Raw genomic sequence first — 21,703 nt, forward strand, 5'->3', positions numbered from 1 at the left:
ACTGTCACACGGATACCCCCCCCCAGTGTAGCTCAATGTGTCGCGAAAGTACATATACCGTCACACCACCGTAAGGTCCAGTTTCTTGGTGACAGTTGATCTGCACCGGCGGTGAACAGGCGTTTCCTGGTCAGTTCTTGTTCTACAGAGTTGGACCGTTATGTAACACGGATCAGGGCGCAGTCTAGGAACGGTTTCCTAGCAGAACTATCAGGAAACAGCTACTTTGAACCAAACGGTCCAGAGTTCGCCCACGTTTTTAGTTCAGATGTGACTATATAATCAATGAATTCATCATCATCAACTGTGAGAGCCGTGTAATTGTCGTGCAGGTGTTGTGGGACTCAGTTCTACTCTCTGATGGCTCGGAGAGGTGGGATAGAAAGCCATGTATTGGAGGTGGTTTGGTGGACTTTTGTTAAGGTGATGGGGTTGGGGCTGTGCATGGCAAGCAACAGGTCGGATGCATGAGCATCATTGGGCGCGTGACTGATCCACATCTCACGATGTCTCCAACCTTTGATGCGTCCCGCCTTGGTGTTCTTATCCAGAGAGACGGCAGCAGGCCAGCTAAACTGTTTGTTTGGATGAATATGGACATCCTGGTTACTCATGGTAAATACCTTACTGTCTTCCCACTTCTGTCACTGAGGGCCGTACGACTTTACCCTCAGACACCTCGTAGCACGGAGTCTCGCTGCTCTTGATCTATCTGCCCCCCATTGACCTTCCTGGCATTGGCAAACCTCGTCCAAGTGTTGTGGCGAAAGCTGAACCCTAAATTATTAGCGCCCAAATGCATGCAACCAATACTTGTCCACGCTACAGTCATTATTCTTTGTCTTGCTTGTGTTGACTTCACAACCCCAGATAGTGGAACAAACATATCACGAAGTATCTTCTCCTTGGTTATTCAAAATTTCAACCTCCGTTGTAAGTGATCAAGCTTTCGAAGGAATTTTCTGCAGTCAGCGAACATTAATCTCATAATACCACCATTGTCAGCCATTTTTGACAAGCAGCATACGAATTATGACCCAAACCGACGGGAATTCAATGGGACTGAGGGAAATCCCTTTTCACTACCTACCAAGTTTTCACCAGAAGGTGGCGTCACTATGCTTCTACGCACGTCACAACTTGTGATCATGATGTAGCCACTGGTCAGTAACCTTCACTCCAGGAAAAGCACTTGCATGTTTCATCTATATTTATGGTGCCATTAGTAGTGTGTGTTCGTGATGTATATGGTTGATGGATTTTTAACGAAACGAAAGTGCTTTGCAATGGTTAGGGTTAACGTAAGATAAATCCTAAGAGGTGTGTCGCTGGAATCATTCTATGTAAAAAGAATAAACACTGGGCTTTATAGGACTGGGTTTTCGTCTGCAACAATTGGGCCTTTATAAACCAGGCCCCATTGCGTGTAATTACTTTCCAGAAACGAACGTTAGTAATTGTGTACATACATTGTTTACATACGCACAGTCCGAGGCTTGTACTGGAGACGGTTACATAATGGCAGCCATGCACTAATCGAACCACTTTTGGCACTTCGCTCATACGGACTTATGCGCTGTTCAGCAAGAGCCACTAACTGAAGAGAGGTTGGCGTGATTTCCGTCTCAAGATCCCGCAACAGATGATTTGTTATCTCTTGAGTACCGTATTTCCAAGTTACGCAGTGGATTTTCGATTGTAAACAACTTCGTTTATGGGCGACTAGTTTTGTTAACTAAATTGGGGCGTATTATGTAGCGGAGTTGAATCTCATTTTTTGTCGCCACCCAATCTAAATTCCCTCTGGATGTTGTGGGGTAGCTTACCTTTCCACTGCTGGTTTGTATATGCCTGCTAAGGTGATGGAATATCAGAGTTGAACACTGATGTTATGCTGTCATGATGATGACATGCTTGCAGTTTAATTCTTGTCTGTGACGTGCCGCTTCAGCCAACCTCAAAACGCCTCAGTTGTTAGAGCGCAAATTTACTGACCAGAAAGTCCGTGGTTCCAACCGAACGTCTGCACCTCGACTTCTCCTATTTAGGCTTGGGCATTCTAGTAGTATCTCAGCCCTCGTCCATCTTTTGGTTAACACTATGGCTTTGACGTACCGGCGGGGCGAGACGGCTCAGCGGTTAGAGCGTGAACGGAAAGGTCCGTAGTTCGAAACCAACCTCTGCATCTCGATTTCTCCTGTCTGGGCTTGGGCAACGTGGCACTATCCCAACCCTCGTGCTTCCTTCGGGTGACATGGCAGCTAGGCACCGGAAGAGTGTTATACCTGAATGATTTATTATTTATTCATATTTCACTTCAGCCAAGCGTTTCCATTTATCCCTTAGTTGTTACAATTACAAGTTTTTCGACTGTTTAAACTTGTGGTCACTTGGTGTAGTCGGATGTTTGTGGGATCAGCGGCAAACACTTTGTATACCATTCATTATTTTTGACGAACTTGGCGACTGGAAAACACGTGGGCATACATCATCGCTTAACTTCGTATGTGGTTTTCTACCATCTATACCTTGGTTTGTTTGCACATTTTTCACTCAAGTAATATTTACCGACTATCCCTTGGGCCACTCTGACCGTGCATCAGGTTGAAGAATTCAAGGGAATTCTCCTGGAAAGACGAATCGGAATTCCTGTAATTCCTGCAAATTGAGAAAAGGAAAGATCTTCAAAGTAGGGTGAAAAGAGATGCTTTTAAGACTTGTCCATTTGAGGCGAGGTTTTACAACTTTCGTCTCACTGCACGTGTCATTCGGGAAAAGCTATTATCCCTTTGGAAATGTGTCAGAATTGTTCAATACACATTCTACTGATAGACACGTGAGAATTGCAGACTAGTCAATAAATTTGTATCCCTGTGTGCTAAACAAAATCTCAGTTAATAATTATCTGAAGGAAAATCTTTTCCTATGCTGAGTAGAAGACTTTGGGAGCCGACCTTTGGAAACGTTTGTGGATTTTCAACTTTGTGACTTTTCTTAGGGTCTCCAACTTATTCAAGCCTACTCAGAGCTGGAAGATAAACAAGGCGATTGGGATGACGCTGTTCACAAGGTTGTATCATTTGTCCACCGATGCATTACCTGTTTGGTGGCCACCGACGCCCCAGAAATAGCTCTCCGCTTGTTCCTCCAAGCCTCACTTGTCATCGACCGAGTGGAATTTTCTAAACGTGAATCAATGACCTATGAATTCGTTTCCCAGGTAAGTGGCGGTCTGGGAGTTTTGTTTGTATCTGTTGAACGTTGTAGTCTTTCTTGCAGACTTGTCAGCCCATTAGCGCGACAGCGTAGTAGAAAACCGTAGGTACGGTTCATCAGTCCGATAGAATGCCTTGTCTTAGGGTTCTGATGCAGTCATCGGTCGTGAGTCGGTTATTTCTCGATGTAACGTATGACCTCATCCAACCGTACATTGATCACGGAAACTTGCGTGCATAATCTCTTTGCATTTGTGCTGAGCTAACACTTGTTAGACGTACCAACTGTAGTGGATTGACCCGTGAAATGTTTACTGTCGGTAAATTTTCGCCAGTCCTACTTCATTATGCGAACAGATAAGCATGTTGCTCTGAATGCGATGGATTGTTACACCTAAGAAATTTATTAGCCCTAGTCAGTCGTATTCGGATGTGATGCACTAGTTAGTGGTAATAGAAATGTTAAAAAAATATGTGACCCACTCGTGAGAAGTGATTACTTTCAGCGCATCATACAGAAAAGGGCACTTCTGACAAAATGTCATTTGATGTAATGAAAGTTTCACCAGTTTTTCTGGTTTGGAACCCAGTCGTTTGAGCCCCAACTTAACCCAGCCTCAGTTCGCAAATGAGCGTTTAACCCCACAGGAAACAACTTTTATCGACCGCTACGTTAAAATTACGATGGACATTCTGAAAATCGCTGAAAATAGGTAACGTCCAACCGGAATTTTCATTCTACAGTGAATTGTGCACGGTCGTGGCATTTTTTAGTTGTGGTAACAAGAGAGTGGATTGATTGAATTCCTCTATCTCTGTTTTTGACGGTTTGTGTTTGGTTGTGCAAAGCCACAATACTTACCTTGTGCATAGCTTCTGGGATTCGTTTGCACACCGTGTTTGTTTACCGTTTTGAAGCTGATAGAGTAATGCGTCCAGTGTTTGGCCGTTCCAAATGATAGCATTGCTAAAACAGGCTGATCGCAATCCGTCTATTTGGCTGTGAGTTTACATAACAGTGATATGAGCGCTGATAACTTCATACACAGAGTTTCCCGCCTATACAAGCAAAGCGATCCACCCACGAAATGTGACTGAGGGTCACGGAGGATACACATCTTCACGAAATACACTCGTTTGTACACCAGTTTGGATTTTACGGAAGACTCGATTTCATCCCAGTTGAATGTCGCGTTTACGATATTCAGTTGAATGTGCAGTAACCTTATGAAAAGTTTCATTTAAGAAAAGGTAATGCAATATCTCGAATACGGTGCCAACTGAAACACGAGGCGGCCTTCATGTAGCACACTCATTTGAAGAACATCGTAAATGATAGATTCAGCTGAGTCTCCTGTATAGACCAAATTGATGTGTAAATGAGTGTATTTCGAGACTCCCTACCTGATGAGCCCCAAGAATGACGAAATCAGTCATGAGCTGTTCAAGAGTTTTCAGCAACCTTGTGTGCAGAATAGGACACCTACCTTGGTTATTCATAATTTAGCACACTGTTGCATTCGCTTGACCTGAATTTTATTTTCAGGCACTTACTTTTATACGAAGAAGGGTATCAGAAGCCCGAGCTCAAATCGATTCAATGAGTTTGATCACCAGCACTTTATGCCAGTTGCGATGTTTCACCGATTATAATCGTAACACCCTGCGGACGCAGTGCTCTCGGGCAGCTGCTCACTTGCTTCGAAAACATGACCAGAGCCGAGCTGTCGCTGCGTCTGCGCATTTGTACTGGCCACTCCCAATATTAATGCGTCAAAATGTCAAACCAAGCGTCATGGTCAGTCTAACCGAAAAGCCTGTAAAGACGGAGACAGTTCGGGAATGCTTGGAACAGTTATCAGAGTCCGATTTGAAAGTTGTAAGTCGTTTTAAATCTTGCCATATTCCAACTAGTCCGTTAACCGATATATTTACGCATCTTTTTTGGGAACATTGTCTGTATTCGAATTAATCACTTTGAGATAAATCATCGTGATATTATTATTTCTGTTGCTATTATCTGTTTTATTATTATCCTTGTTGTTATCGAATATGGACACCACTCGTGTGTGACTCTGTCCCTCCAAAACTTGTACCACTAGTGTGTATTTGCCCCCAGCTGGCAGTTTCAGATACGTTGTATCCAACCTAGGGTCACAAGGCCACCTATTCTATCCCCGTTCCATTCCAGCTGCGTGATGGGACGGCCGCCTTGGCCTGCTTGGACCGAGCCGCTCGTCTTGCTCAGGACTGTATGGACACCACAGTAAAGGCGCAGTTATTCATGAACATTCTTAACCATGCTATCAGCTTGAGACTACAAAATTGCCTTGAGGTGAGTTCTTTCTCCCCAATACTGTTATATTTGGTAAGTTACTTTGATTCAACGCAGATTAGTCCGATGCTCTCTGCTAGTAGTCTCTGTATCAAGTTGATTCGTCTCCCACATGCTACTGATGCTTTGCACAAGTTGCCCTACAGTGGTTCTTGCTGCCACAGTTTCGTTCGCCATTGGTTTGGAGGGGGGCTAGATAGCTACGCATTGGAGTTCGTAGCTGATATAATTGATGCGTAAATACAGTGGTGTCGGTGGACATTTCGCTGGTGAGATCGGGAGAGAGCTGCGCATTGGTCGCATGCGTTAGCGCTATTGAGGGTTCGACTGGGCCATGTCTCACAATATCTCCAACGATTGATCTGTCCCGTCTCGAGATCCCCATCCAGGGAGGAGACAATGACCAACGCATGTGTTTGCTATTACTGGCTCCCATACTTCATACTAGCTTCCCCCTTTCACGTGGTTATGCGGAAAGAACCCTTCGAGGAAGTCGACTAACGGGTATACGGATCACATATCCAAGCCAGTGCAACCTATGCAGTGTGATTAGTTCATCTATCAAGGGTGAGTTATCTCTCACGAAAACCATCAGACGTACTTCAGCATTGCAGATCCAGTGCTCCCACCAGACTCGGGCAATGATCCAAAGACATCGATGGTCAAACTGTAAGTCTTTTGACTTTCTGATCGCGCAGCGGTCAGGTTTCCGCACCGCAGCATTATAACCTCGACGCTTGGCAGATAAGCCCGAGACTCCCTACCTGATGAGCCCCAAGAATGACGAAATCAGTCATGAGCTGTTCAAGAGTTTTCAGCAACCTTGTGTGCAGAATAGGACACCTACCTTGGTTATTCATAATTTAGCACACTGTTGCATTCGCTTGACCTGAATTTTATTTTCAGGCACTTACTTTATACGAAGAAGGGGTATCAGAAGCCCGAGCTCAAATCGATTCAATGAGTTTGATCACCAGCACTTTATGCCAGTTGCGATGTTTCACCGATGATAATCGTAACACCCTGCGGACGCAGTGCTCTCGGGCAGCTGCTCACTTGCTTCGAAAACATGACCAGAGCCGAGCTGTCGCTGCGTCTGCGCATTTGTACTGGCCACTCCCAATATTAATGCGTCAAAATGTCAAACCAAGCGTCATGGTCAGTCTAACCGAAAAGCCTGTAAAGACGGAGACAGTTCGGGAATGCTTGGAACAGTTATCAGAGTCCGATTTGAAAGTTGTAAGTCGTTTTAAATCTTGCCATATTCCAACTAGTCCGTTAACCGATATATTTACGCATCTTTTTTGGGAACATTGTCTGTATTCGAATTAATCACTTTGAGATAAATCATCGTGATATTATTATTTCTGTTGCTATTATCTGTTTTATTATTATCCTTGTTGTTATCGAATATGGACACCACTCGTGTGTGACTCTGTCCCTCCAAAACTTGTACCACTAGTGTGTATTTGCCCCCAGCTGGCAGTTTCAGATACGTTGTATCCAACCTAGGGTCACAAGGCCACCTATTCTATCCCCGTTCCATTCCAGCTGCGTGATGGGACGGCCGCCTTGGCCTGCTTGGACCGAGCCGCTCGTCTTGCTCAGGACTGTATGGACACCACAGTAAAGGCGCAGTTATTCATGAACATTCTTAACCATGCTATCAGCTTGAGACTACAAAATTGCCTTGAGGTGAGTTCTTTCTCCCCAATACTGTTATATTTGGTAAGTTACTTTGATTCAACGCAGATTAGTCCGATGCTCTCTGCTAGTAGTCTCTGTATCAAGTTGATTCGTCTCCCACATGCTACTGATGCTTTGCACAAGTTGCCCTACAGTGGTTCTTGCTGCCACAGTTTCGTTCGCCATTGGTTTGGAGGGGGGCTAGATAGCTACGCATTGGAGTTCGTAGCTGATATAATTGATGCGTAAATACAGTGGTGTCGGTGGACATTTCGCTGGTGAGATCGGGAGAGAGCTGCGCATTGGTCGCATGCGTTAGCGCTATTGAGGGTTCGACTGGGCCATGTCTCACAATATCTCCAACGATTGATCTGTCCCGTCTCGAGATCCCCATCCAGGGAGGAGACAATGACCAACGCATGTGTTTGCTATTACTGGCTCCCATACTTCATACTAGCTTCCCCCTTTCACGTGGTTATGCGGAAAGAACCCTTCGAGGAAGTCGACTAACGGGTATACGGATCACATATCCAAGCCAGTGCAACCTATGCAGTGTGATTAGTTCATCTATCAAGGGTGAGTTATCTCTCACGAAAACCATCAGACGTACTTCAGCATTGCAGATCCAGTGCTCCCACCAGACTCGGGCAATGATCCAAAGACATCGATGGTCAAACTGTAAGTCTTTTGACTTTCTGATCGCGCAGCGGTCAGGTTTCCGCACCGCAGCATTATAAACTCGACGCTTGGCAGATAAGCCAGTGTCACACCTACACCGCAAAAGATGCAGGTTCACGGAAGCCAATCTGGCATTCCAAATCCGGATGGAGAGTCATCTCTCGCGAGACCGCTGGACTGATCCAGCTGCCCAGGCAAACAAATTTGTCTGCTACCTCAATCGGCTTATTCGGAAGCATGGGGTCAGGGCTCGAGCCCACCCAGTCTTGCAGTAGTACTTTACACTTTGTACGTGTGAAGCGCATGCCAAACCGTGAGGCAGAATTATTTAGATTATGTAATATTGTTTGCTTCACGACTTCAGATCCAAGGAGAGCTATTTCGTCTGCGTACTCGATATCTACAAGCGAATACCCTGGCACCACTTCGATCCTACATGCATTAGAGCCTAGGAATGAGTCTTCCGTAATCATATCAGTGACGAAACTGAAGAGGGAAGGTGAAAGAGGACAGCCCCGTCGGACACCACTTGATCAGAGCTTCCCGTAGACCTTCACATGTCCCCGGAGTCGGTGTACAGCGCCTTAAGGAGGATCAGATGCTTACGGGGAATACCCTTAGTCCATAAACATTGCCAGACTGTCTTACGGTCGAAGGTAGCTTTCAAGCCATGAATGTCGGTTGCTGAAAATGGTGTCGCTGTTCCGGAATGTCAGAGGGTTACGGATCTGTCTCTCTCTGTTTCAGTCAGTCTTCAAGTGCAGAGACCACTTTCGATTCCGCAGCTACCAGAGTGATGCCATGGTGGTTTTCACACAGCTACCGCGCAGGCTGTTTGAATAATCATCGGCGTGCCTCATCCTGCTGAGTTTTTCTTCACTCCATATCAGATGGGTCACCAGGGTACTCGGCCTTCTGCGGAGAAGGCTGGATACAAACCATCCGGTTTCGATGCCTTCTCCCATTTTAGTGCGGGTACTTCTTAGGGCCAGTCGGTCGTATCAATTGGTATAGGGCATGGTTGTTTGCGGGTGCAGAAACCTTCTCCAACTCCTGGGCTTTCAACAGCCACAAAAGCCTTTGATGTTTCCTTCGACCCTTCACTTTTTGCATTTGAGGGGCTTGCGTGCGCTGTCGGAGTCGATGTCCACCGCACAGACAACGGAGATCGACTCCTCCAGTTGTGTGCTGACCAGGAACTGGTTCCTGCAAGTACGGACTTTCAGCATAAGCGTCTGCATCGTGCAACCTGGGGGCCGCCAACTACAAATCAACCGTGGACTCAGTTGGACCACGTGGCCATCAGCTACCGTTGGAGAGCCATAATTCAAGACTGCCGCTCCCTCTGGGGCACATCACTTGATTCCGATCACGCCATAGTGCGTGCACCCCTTACAGTTCGCTTCACTTCAGGCTCTCACAAATTAACAAGAAGCATGCCAATCCACTGTCTTCGAATAACGACGATGGCTCAACAGTATCGATCTGAGCAAGCGCAACAACTCTCCGCAGTAAACCAATTCTCTTATGGCAGCGAGCACATGGATGAAGCGTAGCGAATTGTCAAACGAGCTATGTTAGCGGCGTTCACTGCTGTCTGTCCGACCTCTCCTACTCGAAAAAAAGACCGCTGGATGACGACGAGATCGCTATCCATGATCCATGCCTGGAAAGCCATACCAGCAGGCAACGAGTACGGCGGCGCACGTAAATCCCAAAAATTGAAGAGTCTAAGGAATGACCGAGAGATGGAGAAGGCTTTTGCTACGGGAAAAACGTGTCCTATATAAACTGATGCGACCGACTGGTCTTAGGAAAGCAACGGTCAGCGGAACGATAAGTGAAAAAGATGGCTCATTACTTCACTCGAAAAATTGTCGACTGGAAAGATGGGTTGAACAATTCGAAGAAAAGTTTAGCCGGCTTCCTGCAGCACAGCCTGTAGGGATAGTGCATACAGGCGAATGGAATGTAAACATTGATCGCCCGTCGGGAGAAGAAATAAATTATTAAATACCTGTACTGAAACGTGACAGGGTATCAGGACCGGACGGTCTTTATCCAGCCCTCTTCAAAGTAGGCGTAGAATAAGGAGTGAGGAAAAAGTGCCTACATAATAGGGCATGTCGATAGTTATCCTTGTTTTCAAAAAAGGCACATGGACGCTGTGTGAAAGCCACCGTGGAATCAGTCTGGTAGCTGTACGTATCCTTCAACGGTTGACTGAACACAGGGAGAAGATCCGTGAAAACTAAGCTGGGTTCCGTCCTGCATATCTATCATATCTTCACCCTCCGACAGATTATGGAACAGCAACGTTGCTTCCAGCTACCAACACTGGTTGTATTCCTCGATCTGAATGCTTCCTTTGACTGTGTATCGCCAGACACTATGACAGTGTCTGTGGAGCAAAGGTGTCCGGCATAAATTCCTAACCTTCCTTAGGGCACCAAACTTCCGCGGATGTGTGAAGGTATTCAGGAATTTCTCTTTTGGGTTTACCACATTAAGTGGTGTCAGACAGGGCTGTCTTCTTTCACTTTTCCTCTTCAAATTCGTCATTAATATGATCCTGGAAGATTCATTAGCAGTCTGGTGCGTGTGGGGTCGAAGTACTCGCAGGGCGTCCGCTTATAGATACCGAGGACACAGACGACATATCTCTTTTTGGCTGTGACGCCGTGGTAGTGCGAAGAATGTTAGATAACCTAGTAATTTCGCCTCACGTTTTGGCATGCGCTTCATACCTGCAAAGTATTACTGCAAGACTGGCTGGGTTCGGACTCTAACTTCATGTTTGCGAACGACCCGATTGAGGTGGTAGACAAATTAGTCTGCCTGAGCAGCCGTATCTGTTCCGATGGACTCCGAATGGGAAGGTTAGAACAGTTTTCGTGAACCTGAAACATTTGTGGCTTAGGCATGATATCATCTTATCCATCAATGATGGAGTTTACAAAGCTGCTGCGCAAATCGGTCAGAAACCTGGTCGAAGCGCTCTGAGGACGTCAAAACTCTTTCAGTCGCACCTGGGTAGCGCTCGTGCTATTGCCTTCAGTGTATAGCTCCCTTCCCAATCCCCCCACTTAACAATCCACGTACAGTGCTGTATTCACGCACTAATTTATCAGCTCCCGCCTCCAATGCGCAGCTACCTACTCGCCTTCTGAATCATCGGTGAACGAAACAGTGGCAGCTCCAAACACTGTACGACAAGTACGCGGTTATTACAGCTGACAGTGATGATGATGACTTCGATATCATACATCCACCGGGAGCTTACTCATGTAAAATGGATATAGTAGGTGTGGACTTGCTAAACATAAAGAATGCGGAAATTTCCATTTACACATTGTGTAAATGGAAAAACGTTCCTGGATGGGTGGATATGAACTACTATTTCCCACTTACGAATCGGTCCTCCACCGGCGCATGTTCCCTGTTGCTTCTGTGTGGAAAGCAAGAACTTGATTGTTCGAGTCTCTGTTCACTCATTTATTCGTTATTTTTGAATTTTCAAGGTTTATCAAATGTCTTGCTCCGTATCGGTGTGTTTTGTGTTCACTCATTCTTGCTTAATAAGTGTAGTAGAGTGTGGGCGAAGTAGACTAGAGTAATAGAAAACTAGCCATAAATAGTGTGGAAACGAAAGTAGACGTAAAAGAAGTAGGAATAGTTGGCGATTCAGTGGGAGAAGAAATAAATTATTAAATACCTGTACTGAAACGTGACAGGGTATCAGGACCGGACGGTCTTTATCCAGCCCTCTTCAAAGTAGGCGTAGAATAAGGAGTGAGGAAAAAGTGCCTACATAATAGGGCATGTCGATAGTTATCCTTGTTTTCAAAAAAGGCACATGGACGCTGTGTGAAAGCCACCGTGGAATCAGTCTGGTAGCTGTACGTATCCTTCAACGGTTGACTGAACACAGGGAGAAGATCCGTGAAAACTAAGCTGGGTTCCGTCCTGCATATCTATCATATCTTCACCCTCCGACAGATTATGGAACAGCAACGTTGCTTCCAGCTACCAACACTGGTTGTATTCCTCGATCTGAATGCTTCCTTTGACTGTGTATCGCCAGACACTATGACAGTGTCTGTGGAGCAAAGGTGTCCGGCATAAATTCCTAACCTTCCTTAGGGCACCAAACTTCCGCGGATGTGTGAAGGTATTCAGGAATTTCTCTTTTGGGTTTACCACATTAAGTGGTGTCAGACAGGGCTGTCTTCTTTCACTTTTCCTCTTCAAATTCGTCATTAATATGATCCTGGAAGATTCATTAGCAGTCTGGTGCGTGTGGGGTCGAAGTACTCGCAGGGCGTCCGCTTATAGATACCGAGGACACAGACGACATATCTCTTTTTGGCTGTGACGCCGTGGTAGTGCGAAGAATGTTAGATAACCTAGTAATTTCGCCTCACGTTTTGGCATGCGCTTCATACCTGCAAAGTATTACTGCAAGACTGGCTGGGTTCGGACTCTAACTTCATGTTTGCGAACGACCTTAGCAGTCTGGTGCGTGTGGGGTCGAAGTACTCGCAGGGCGTCCGCTTATAGATACCGAGGACACAGACGACATATCTCTTTTTGGCTGTGACGCCGTGGTAGTGCGAAGAATGTTAGATAACCTAGTTAGTAATTTCCACGTTTTGGCATGCGCTTCATACCTGCAAAGTATTACTGCAAGACTGGCTGGGTTCGGACTCTAACTTCATGTTTGCGAACGACCCGATTGAGGTGGTAGACAAATTAGTCTGCCTGAGCAGCCGTATCTGTTCCGATGGACTCCGAATGGGAAGGTTAGAACAGTTTTCGTGAACCTGAAACATTTGTGGCTTAGGCATGATATCATCTTATCCATCAATGATGGAGTTTACAAAGCTGCTGCGCAAATCGGTCAGAAACCTGGTCGAAGCGCTCTGAGGACGTCAAAACTCTTTCAGTCGCACCTGGGTAGCGCTCGTGCTATTGCCTTCAGTGTATAGCTCCCTTCCCAATCTCCCCACTTGACAGTCCTGTATGTACGCACAATTTATCAGCTCCTGCCTTCGATGCGTACCTACCTACCCTCCCCAAATCATCGGTGAACGAAACTGCGGCAGCCACAACCACTGTACGACAAGTACGCGTTTTTTATAGCTGATAGTGAAATGAAAGCTCTAGATCTACTTCTAGGTTTGCACCCTTTGGGACTCACTAGATTGGCAGACTAGGGTGTACGAAGCATATCTCATGAGGTGTTTAAATGATCGATTCGCCCATTTTAGAGCGGTCCACAGACAACTACTATGCACGCCCGACAGTTGAAAGCTAGTTACCATTGGTTGTTGATCTGTTCGCCGAGCTTGGCAATTGGCTTGCAAACGTTTCGCCACCATACGAGGAGACATCATCAGTGCGCACTCAACTACGCACTGATGATGTCTCCTCGTATGGTGACGAAACGTTTGCAAGCCAATTGCCAAGCTCGGCGAACAGATCAACAGCCACCTGATCAACAACCAATAAACTCACCCGAGCTACCAATATTTCAACAAATTACCTAGTTACCATGTGACCCAATGGCAAATATGCTGCCTGGCTTGTCGGATTTGACAGTAAATCTCATCTCCGGGATTCCGACGTGCGGTCCAATGAGTGTGTATCTCCTTTATTCGGCGACCACTAGTGATATATAGAGTCGGCGCCTGTTTCTTGACTTCATCCAGGTATAGCGCCTGATTGAAGCATCCGTTAATCGAGTATCGAAACGACGGTAAAACAGGGCGGGTCATTTCATCAAACTTGATACTTTTGTGCACTTTAAAATTGTATCCTTCTGAGGAGACGATCCTGTTTCCCTGCTTTTTAAGGTCACGGACGACCGAATAAACAAGTTGATTGAAACTGTGAAAGCCCTGATCGATGAGCTCAACCCCACTACCGCCGCTGCCGAAGAGATTGTTCGACATTTGGAAAACACTATAAGTTTTGTGCACCACTGCCAAACGGTACCGGATCCCTCAAATCCTCCAGCAGACCATGTGACAGAGCTTTTTTCTTCCGTAAATCTTTTCTAACGCGCGTCGGTATTCTGTTCGCGTTTTTCTTATAAGTATTTTATCTGATCAAGTGCCCATTCAAAGCAAAATATCAGTTTTCGTCTTCAGTCTTCTCGGGTCACGATTTACACTCGAAACTTTTTATTTCAATCCAACTTAGCCCTGTGAGGTGACCTTCAAGGCATAGTTATTCCGATGTCAGTCTGATNATCATAATCCTATGTTGATTTACGCCCCGAAAATTTGTCACGCTTAATTTCACATGTTCGCATTAGTGATTTCCCTATGCCCATCAATTCTTTGTTTCTTGATTTTTTGTCACCCATATTTGTGGTGCATTGCCGCGAATTTGTGGGACCTTCTGATGCGCGGATATCCATTCCCATACGATTTTCTTCGTTGCCGCTTACATTAGCTCATCATTTGGATATGCGGACTGTTTCGCAATACAACATATTATCTGCACCGGACACTTTTGGTTGTGGAACTCTGAATTTATCATACTGACAAAATCCAAAGAATGTCGCACTGGTGTCAGGCTGCATAAGCTGGGGCAGCAAAATTTGAACGTACTTACATAGTGCCCTATCTGCGGTTCGATCACCTAGACGAGGGAAGACCCTTGCGTACACGATATTAAAACACGGTTTGCGAACATTGGGCTTCGACAGCGTGGCTTCTGGTAAGTGGAGCCGGATCGTAAATGTCCCGGAAGCTCTACAGTAGGTCTGAAACAAGGAAGTTACGTCAGGTTGTTTGTTGGGGACTGTGGTTAATAGGTCGATGCCTTTTTTTGACGACGGCATAGTTCAAGTGACCGAAAAGTTATCGCCTCGGTTGTTTCCAATGCTCTTTGGCGCATAGTCTTGGGACTATTCGGTGACATTCCGTAAATCGCAATTCCACCGGATTGATCTGGTGGCTGGTATCGATCGGATGAGCAGCGATCGCGAATCCCCTCGAATAGGCGACCAGTCGTGCGACCCCTATAATTTGCTGAACACAGGGAAACAAATGAATAATCACCATTGGTGAATCACGGTCCGGCAATCTATCCTTGATGTTGGTGTTTAGACGTGGACCACTGGTGTGCTGCACTTCAATAGGGCTGCTTAGAAGGCAGCTTTCAAGGCAGAGTTCAGACGACAGTTCAACATTTCGGAAGCCATATCCCTTCTAGAGGGACAGACAGATGTAGGTTGGTATAAAAACATAACTACCGAGCTTTCGAATTATGCACATTCCGGCGTGATTTTACTCCGTACAGATAAAGGTTCTAGGGTAGTTCTACTCAGCGAAACCGATTGTCGATAAACTGTTCGAAGTGCTTTCTGATAATACGAAATTTACAAGGGTAGACGATGTCCGGAACGAAGACCATGGTTCTGTAACAAGGCCTCAGTGCAGATCCCTTAATTTCACTTCCTCATGCAGCTCATGTGTACGGACTGTCTAAAATATACAAAGACAAACGTCTGTTAAGAATGACTTTTTATATCAGCAACTGACCGTACCACACCATCACTAAGGTGGATAAAAGACCCGATCGAAATCGTACGCCGGGAGTTGTGAACCCATAGTCATGAGGACACTTGAGTTCGTAGAGTCAATCCAAAATGTGCATATCAATAACAGGTGTATGTGCCCGTTGCATACTGTACTCCTGTTGGAATAACCAATTGTTGAGCAACCTTATCAGTAGCTCATTATTTTATCAGATCCACCTGTTGAGCCCAAAGAGCCACTTTTACAATGTACTTTCAACACTATTTTTATTCTTCGGGATAAAAAGAGTAGACGTCGCAAAACTCGCCGCACTAATCAACGCAGGCTATCAGATGGAATGTACATACCTAGATTTCTACGATCCAAATCACATGCTCAGCTGTCAGGAAAGTCAAAACAATCACCAGATCGGGTTCTATATAGTTTTAGCGTCGTTTGGATAACTGCTGTGCATTGGTTACTGATTAACTGAAATGAGCGCTTCTATAAATGGAACATTCGGCTGTAGCACTCTTTCAGTGCCTAATTGCCATGCTACCCGAAGGTTGTCGAAGGAAGGAATGGAACACTCGTCGCGGAAGTAACTACTTCGTAATATATATCTGTACACGTATTTGGCAAACTTCAATCATCGTACAGAACTTAGAAGACCATTATTCATAGTCCGTGCTTTCGAAAGCTTCTTCAGTTGTTGTCTTATCAGTCTTTTCGAAGTGCACTGCACGGAGGAAGGGAGCGTCGGCTTTTTCTCGAGACTCCTTCGACAATCAGCGACCAACTAGTTGGAGGGGAAGCAGGGAAGAAGAAGTAGTCAACAGGAGCCCTTTGTATCATACACGAAACAAATTTTCGTTCATAATTTTATGCTCAAAAAAGTTCAAGACAAAGAACCGGGCTATTTAAAGTTTGTACGGGTAGGTTCTAACTCACGTGACGAACAGGTTGTCTTTGTAGATAACACTCCTTCGATGGTCGTTTTATAGCCAGAACTTAGTGAAATATGTGAACATGCTTCTCCAAACCTGTTAATTCCAGGCATTGTGTCAACTGCTGTTGTATTACACCATGTTTTCGTTTTTCCTCGATCCTACAATAACTGCGCGGTGAAGCCTAATTGACCGGTCAGTAGGTTTACACGGATTCAAAGTAGAAGAGGGATATCGTTAGTTCATCGATTTGGACAACGTGTTGAAAATTGCGTTAAGGTTCAAGGGGCACATTTAACTACGGCCTACCGGGAGCCAATGGAGTTTTACGGACCGATGATTCCAATGAGGTTGCTGGAGACGCAGCCATGATCGGAAGATAGCTAGTTCGGTGGCATTTCCTTTCTAATGGTAAATTTGCTCTATATAGACCCACTCAATGCTTCTCCAAAATCGCGTCATTACTCGGACCATTGAAGTACGGGTAAACTACAGTCCATTGGTATACATATGGATAGCCTGTCGAGTATGCCTGCTTTTGTAACAATCCTTACCAGACAAAGAATACCGCTGTGACACGAGTTAAAACTGTGAGAAAATGTGGGTTTCAATGTTCTTGCCGCTCATCCTGCAATGAAGATCCCATAGCTTCGACCACATCTATAATCTGGTATTAAATAGTGAGAGCCCCCATTTTGTATATTGGTTGAGGCGAACAGCTTAATGTCCCCCCATCGTATTTTCAGCACTAATATCGGACGCGTTCGCTGTACATGAACATCATGCCACTGGGATAATCCATCAACATTTATGGAACCACGGGATTTCGACGTCGTCCACTAGGGCAACAACGGTGTGTAAACCTCATTCCGGTGTTTACCTATGCTTGCGACATCGTTGAGGAAGGGTCCTATACGAATGGTCAACAGAACAAGATAGTTCAGAAATCGTACCGCGAGTCTGCACCAGCCAAGGGCCGGAAACAAGAACAACAACAACAAAACACTGTCTTATTGAGATCATCATCTGGATGAAACTGACCAATAGTTTTTTGGACAGCAGCACGTTTGATAGCACTGGTGTACAGTCGCCGTACACACATGTCAGTCATTTTAGACAAAGTCCACAATTAAGGGAATGCAATAAATAGTAACCATTTATCCGTGGCACCTTTCGGTGTACAGCTGCCGCGCAACTCGAAGGAAGTACGAAGTCGTCCAAGCCGAGAAGAACCTAGAAGTCAGAGTTGAGTTCCAACCACGAACATCCTCACTAGTGGTTCTGCACCAAATCGTTGGCCCGTGTCGAGGGAAAGGGACACAGTGATGGCCCACCGCAAACACCCGAGGTGTCCACACCTCTACACTCACTGACAACCAAGTCAGATTACAATTCTCCAACAGCGCACTACGAGGTTCGTTCCATTAAGGATCACCACGTGGCCCAGTATCTCAAAAAACGACACATTCAATTGAGTGCTGGTTAGTGTCACCTCCGTTCGCAGACGAGCGTTTAGCTTCAAACAGAAGTACACCATTCTAATAACCTGAACTAACGGTGAACATAATAGCAGGGAAAGTGTTGTCTGTAACAGTCCAGAATAAACAAGAGAACAAACCAAATGCCTCACCTGAGACAAAGTGTTGCGGAGGTCACTGAGTTGTTTGCGTATCTGGCGTCGTTTGTGGGATTTTTGTTCATTATTTTTTGGGGTACATACTCCACTAAAACAGAGTGAAAATAAGAGTCACAAATGTGCCGACACTAACTGAATAGAAGTAAGATGAGTTGAGTGCATATGTAAGTCCGATTCACCATTTGTGGCGACCTGTTTCATTTAAATGCTTCGTTGCATCGGAGAAGGACGAGTGTTCAGCGGATTAAAGAGCTTAATGGTTTCGGCCTACTTCGAAACGCTTTCGGAATGCCAAACAACCGTAAATCTTCTGCCATGGGACCTATGAGTCTTATGACAGTCTCCACTGAAAAGAATTGTGTATCCGAGTCTTAATTCTTGCAATATTGTCCCAGAATATCGCATGACCAGACTCAAACCAGGGTCCACAACGTTGCCTTACTGCTCTTGCTTATGAACCAGGGCAAGATTTCGTCGGCGCATTGGATAATTTTTGGTCTATCTGACCGGGAATTCCGTTCACTTAAGCATATTTCCTGGTTAAACGGTGAAAAAATAAGACAATATGAGAAATCAGACAATTCTTCAAATCAATGAATTATCGGAAGTAATGATATTCAAACGATAGCGGGCCAGCGAAAATGATCTATCGACCATCGTTACTTTCAAGGGTTTGCGCGCAGCACCACATTTTGCTCAGCACAAACGGCCTGGGCCTTTTCTACTGTTCGTAGGTGTACAGTGGTTTCATCCCCCGTTGACCGGCAAATGCGACCTGGATGCTGGTGAATCGACCCAAGACAGTTTGAAGGGCAAATTTTTCAAAATATTCTAGAACGAGCTATCGTCGTTAATGTCGCGGGTCAAATGATCGAGGAGAACCCGTTTGTGTAAATAAGAAAATCATAACACGAAATCTGTCTAATAGTAGCTGGGGCAAAAAAAAGAACAGTTTGGCTCAACTCACTGAGACACACGGTCATCCGAGCATTATAGAAGAATGTTGTTGTCGGTAAGCTTACAATCCCATGGTCACGAACTACCTACGAAAATCAGGTGGGTACAAAAATGTGATTAGTCTTGAGCCACTCGCTTGTCCTAAGCCTCAACACAAACATACAGCAGTTGCTGTATGAAAGTCGGTATGCTAAGGCAGAAAATCTACTACCTGATATCTGTTTCCGGACGAAAAAGGTTGTCCCTAAGTCACACATCTGTGTCACCGCCTGGTCGACATCCGGTCCGGGAAGCCGATGAATACAATGAAAAAAGCCTCACTTTTCAAAGGACACAGGACTAATGGGTGTCAGCAATTGATCTGCTTACCGGTAGTCACAAAAAGGATACTAGGAAGCGAAAAACTTACTCGGGATCGTCCTTTTGCTCAAAGTCCGAATCCAGCTCAATGTCTACTTCTTTTGCAACCTGTTGAAACCAATCTTCGTTAGCCGCGCGGCGAACGGCTGAATGTTCGGCCAGGTCGAGTTGTTTCGCCAAATTGACTATCTTTTCACAGGCAACTAACTGGAAGTGTGAAGGCTCCGAAGGTAGATCAGGGAGATCGGGATCTGTATGCATAGAAGAAATTATTCGTAAAGCGAAACAGCGTACACAAAGGATCAAATTTGTTTAAAAACTGTAAAAGATTCGCCTCATTTTATGAGAATGTATATGATTAGTAATGGAGAATGCGTACTGAGTGGAATAGGGGTAGGGGTTAATGCTCACCGGTGCGTTTGAGGCTTGTCGCTAGCCTACGCCAAAGGGGCATTTCTTCTGGACATACAAACAGTAAACTCGTCCCAAAGCGATTGGCTCTAGCAGTGCGTCCGCGCCGATGGATGTATAATTCTGCTGTCCGAGGAACTTCAAAGTGAACAACCCATGCTACCCCACTGGCATTGGATCCGTCCACGGTTGCCAAATCTAAGCCCCGAGCTGCAACATCGCTGGCTAAGAGAATTCCATAACGGTCAGCTGAAATTATAGGGGAAAGAAATACATTATGGTACCATGTTATAGAAAATGACACTGGGTTATTGGAAAATCTTGGTTGTGATTAGAAAACAGATTAGTCAATGTGCGTGCACTGACGATGTCCCTATGGGTGGTGATGAACTGTTTGACAGCCAACTACCAAGCTCAGCGAACTGATCGATAGCCAATAAATTCACTCGAGCTATCAAATTTAGACATACTTCCAAAGGAATCCCTGTTGAGAAAACGTGGTTAAAAACAGTGATCGACCGACAGAATTGGACGCAATTGTGAAGTCAAAGAATTCTATTAGTGTGGGTTGTAAATAGGGAGCTATCTTAACACCCAAATGAGTAAAAGGATGTGGCTGATTCAGCCTCTATCCGGTCAAAACTAAGTCTGGTGCTCATGGGTTGAGGCTTCACGTTCTACCTTTAGACGACGAAGAATCCGTGAGGCCAGAGGCTCTCTTACAACAGCAGTCAAACCGATACTTACCTTCACCGATATATAACAGACAAAACCAGAAATTGCGGAGAAACATTGACATGTATCTATACGGAGAGCAGTAACATTGATTGCTTTAGACTAACGTATCAGGAATGAAACTGGCAAAAAACCCACCCTGAAACCTTTCCAAAGCACGGAATCGTTGTTTTTGCATCATGTCGGCATGCAATATATTGACGTTCTGCATGCCGGTCCGGCTTCCGACAGAAAACGCATTGACGGATACCAACTGACGCAAAACACCTGCCAGTCGACGAACCCCCGCTTTACTGTTGAGAAAAATTAGACAACGCTGATTGTCCATATCCGAATGGTGTCGACCAAAGGCGAGGAACCAGAACAGGCGTATATCCTTGGATGGTTTATCGGGACAAAGCAAACGCATTTCTCGTAATCCTGTAGGCAGTACCAGGCCACTGACATTTTCGGAATCATCTGTCTGATTCAGCTCTTCGGCCGAAGATAGGTCGAACACTTTGGCACGCTGGCTCATACCCAAAAGATCACGAAGAGCGCCTGAAGAGAGTGATAAGAAGCATAAACAATAGTATATGTTCGGTAGTATCAGCCCTAAATGTGTAATTTCTGGTGGCCAAAGATAGGTCATTCATACCACTCAATCCGTCTAACTCTAGCGTTATAATGACGAGGATCCTTTGATAGCCCCTGTCACCACTGTTCACACACAGTTGATAGATACGGTAAAATCAGGACACTTCAAGCTTAAAAAGTTAAGGTCAGTTAAAAGAATGAAACCAAACTGAAAGTTGGTTAACACCGGATAGCCATATGTGTGTACCTTGGGTGCTTGCTACGAGTGACGCCGGTCATCAGTCCACATTTCCTGTGTACGACTTGGCTGTGCCCAAATGGGTTACCAATCGAGAATACCGACGGGTTCTGAAACTGTTCTCTCTTAATTAGCCTTTGGTCATGTACCCTCGAGTTTAATAGCATAAACGGCGTTCAGACAGTTGCGCAGGTGGCTGAGCAGAAATTACATGCAGCACTACCTGTCCTGCACGGGATTCCGTCAGCGTAGTTGAGTGTAATGGGTGGATTCGGATTCGGATGCTAATACGCTGTGGGTATGGAGGGAGATAAGGTTGCTCACAGCGTGAAACCACTACTCAGTTTGACCGGTTTTACATCAGCACAGACTGCCCGGTGTCTATGATTTGACTCTGTTT

The 21,703-nt window shown here is 45.4% G+C and overlaps 2 protein-coding genes across 2 annotated transcripts in view; one reads left to right on the top strand and one right to left on the bottom strand.

The window, feature by feature from the left end:
- Window positions 1–14,166, top strand: part of T265_05763 (hypothetical protein) — a gene marked incomplete at both ends in the record, with an annotated part of 39,940 nt that extends 25,774 nt beyond the window's left edge. The window contains 4 exons of the mRNA XM_009170843.1: window positions 2,999–3,220; window positions 6,457–6,789; window positions 7,102–7,245; window positions 13,770–14,166. Of these exons, the coding sequence (XP_009169107.1) occupies window positions 2,999–3,220; window positions 6,457–6,789; window positions 7,102–7,245; window positions 13,770–13,976 (906 nt within the window). The remainder of the gene's footprint in view (window positions 1–2,998; window positions 3,221–6,456; window positions 6,790–7,101; window positions 7,246–13,769) is intronic.
- A 617-nt stretch (window positions 14,167–14,783) lies between these two features.
- The window catches only part of T265_13855 (hypothetical protein), a gene marked incomplete at both ends in the record, with an annotated part of 29,533 nt that continues 22,613 nt past the window's right edge, over window positions 14,784–21,703 (bottom strand). Inside the window, 5 exons of the mRNA XM_009170868.1 lie at window positions 14,784–15,134; window positions 18,021–18,114; window positions 19,393–19,594; window positions 19,755–20,003; window positions 20,628–21,029. Coding sequence (XP_009169132.1) covers window positions 14,784–15,134; window positions 18,021–18,114; window positions 19,393–19,594; window positions 19,755–20,003; window positions 20,628–21,029 — 1,298 coding nt within the window. The remainder of the gene's footprint in view (window positions 15,135–18,020; window positions 18,115–19,392; window positions 19,595–19,754; window positions 20,004–20,627; window positions 21,030–21,703) is intronic.

The sequence above is a fragment of the Opisthorchis viverrini genome, assembly GCF_000715545.1.
Source record: "Opisthorchis viverrini unplaced genomic scaffold opera_v5_106, whole genome shotgun sequence".
Classification (NCBI taxonomy): Eukaryota; Metazoa; Platyhelminthes; class Trematoda; order Opisthorchiida; family Opisthorchiidae; genus Opisthorchis; species Opisthorchis viverrini.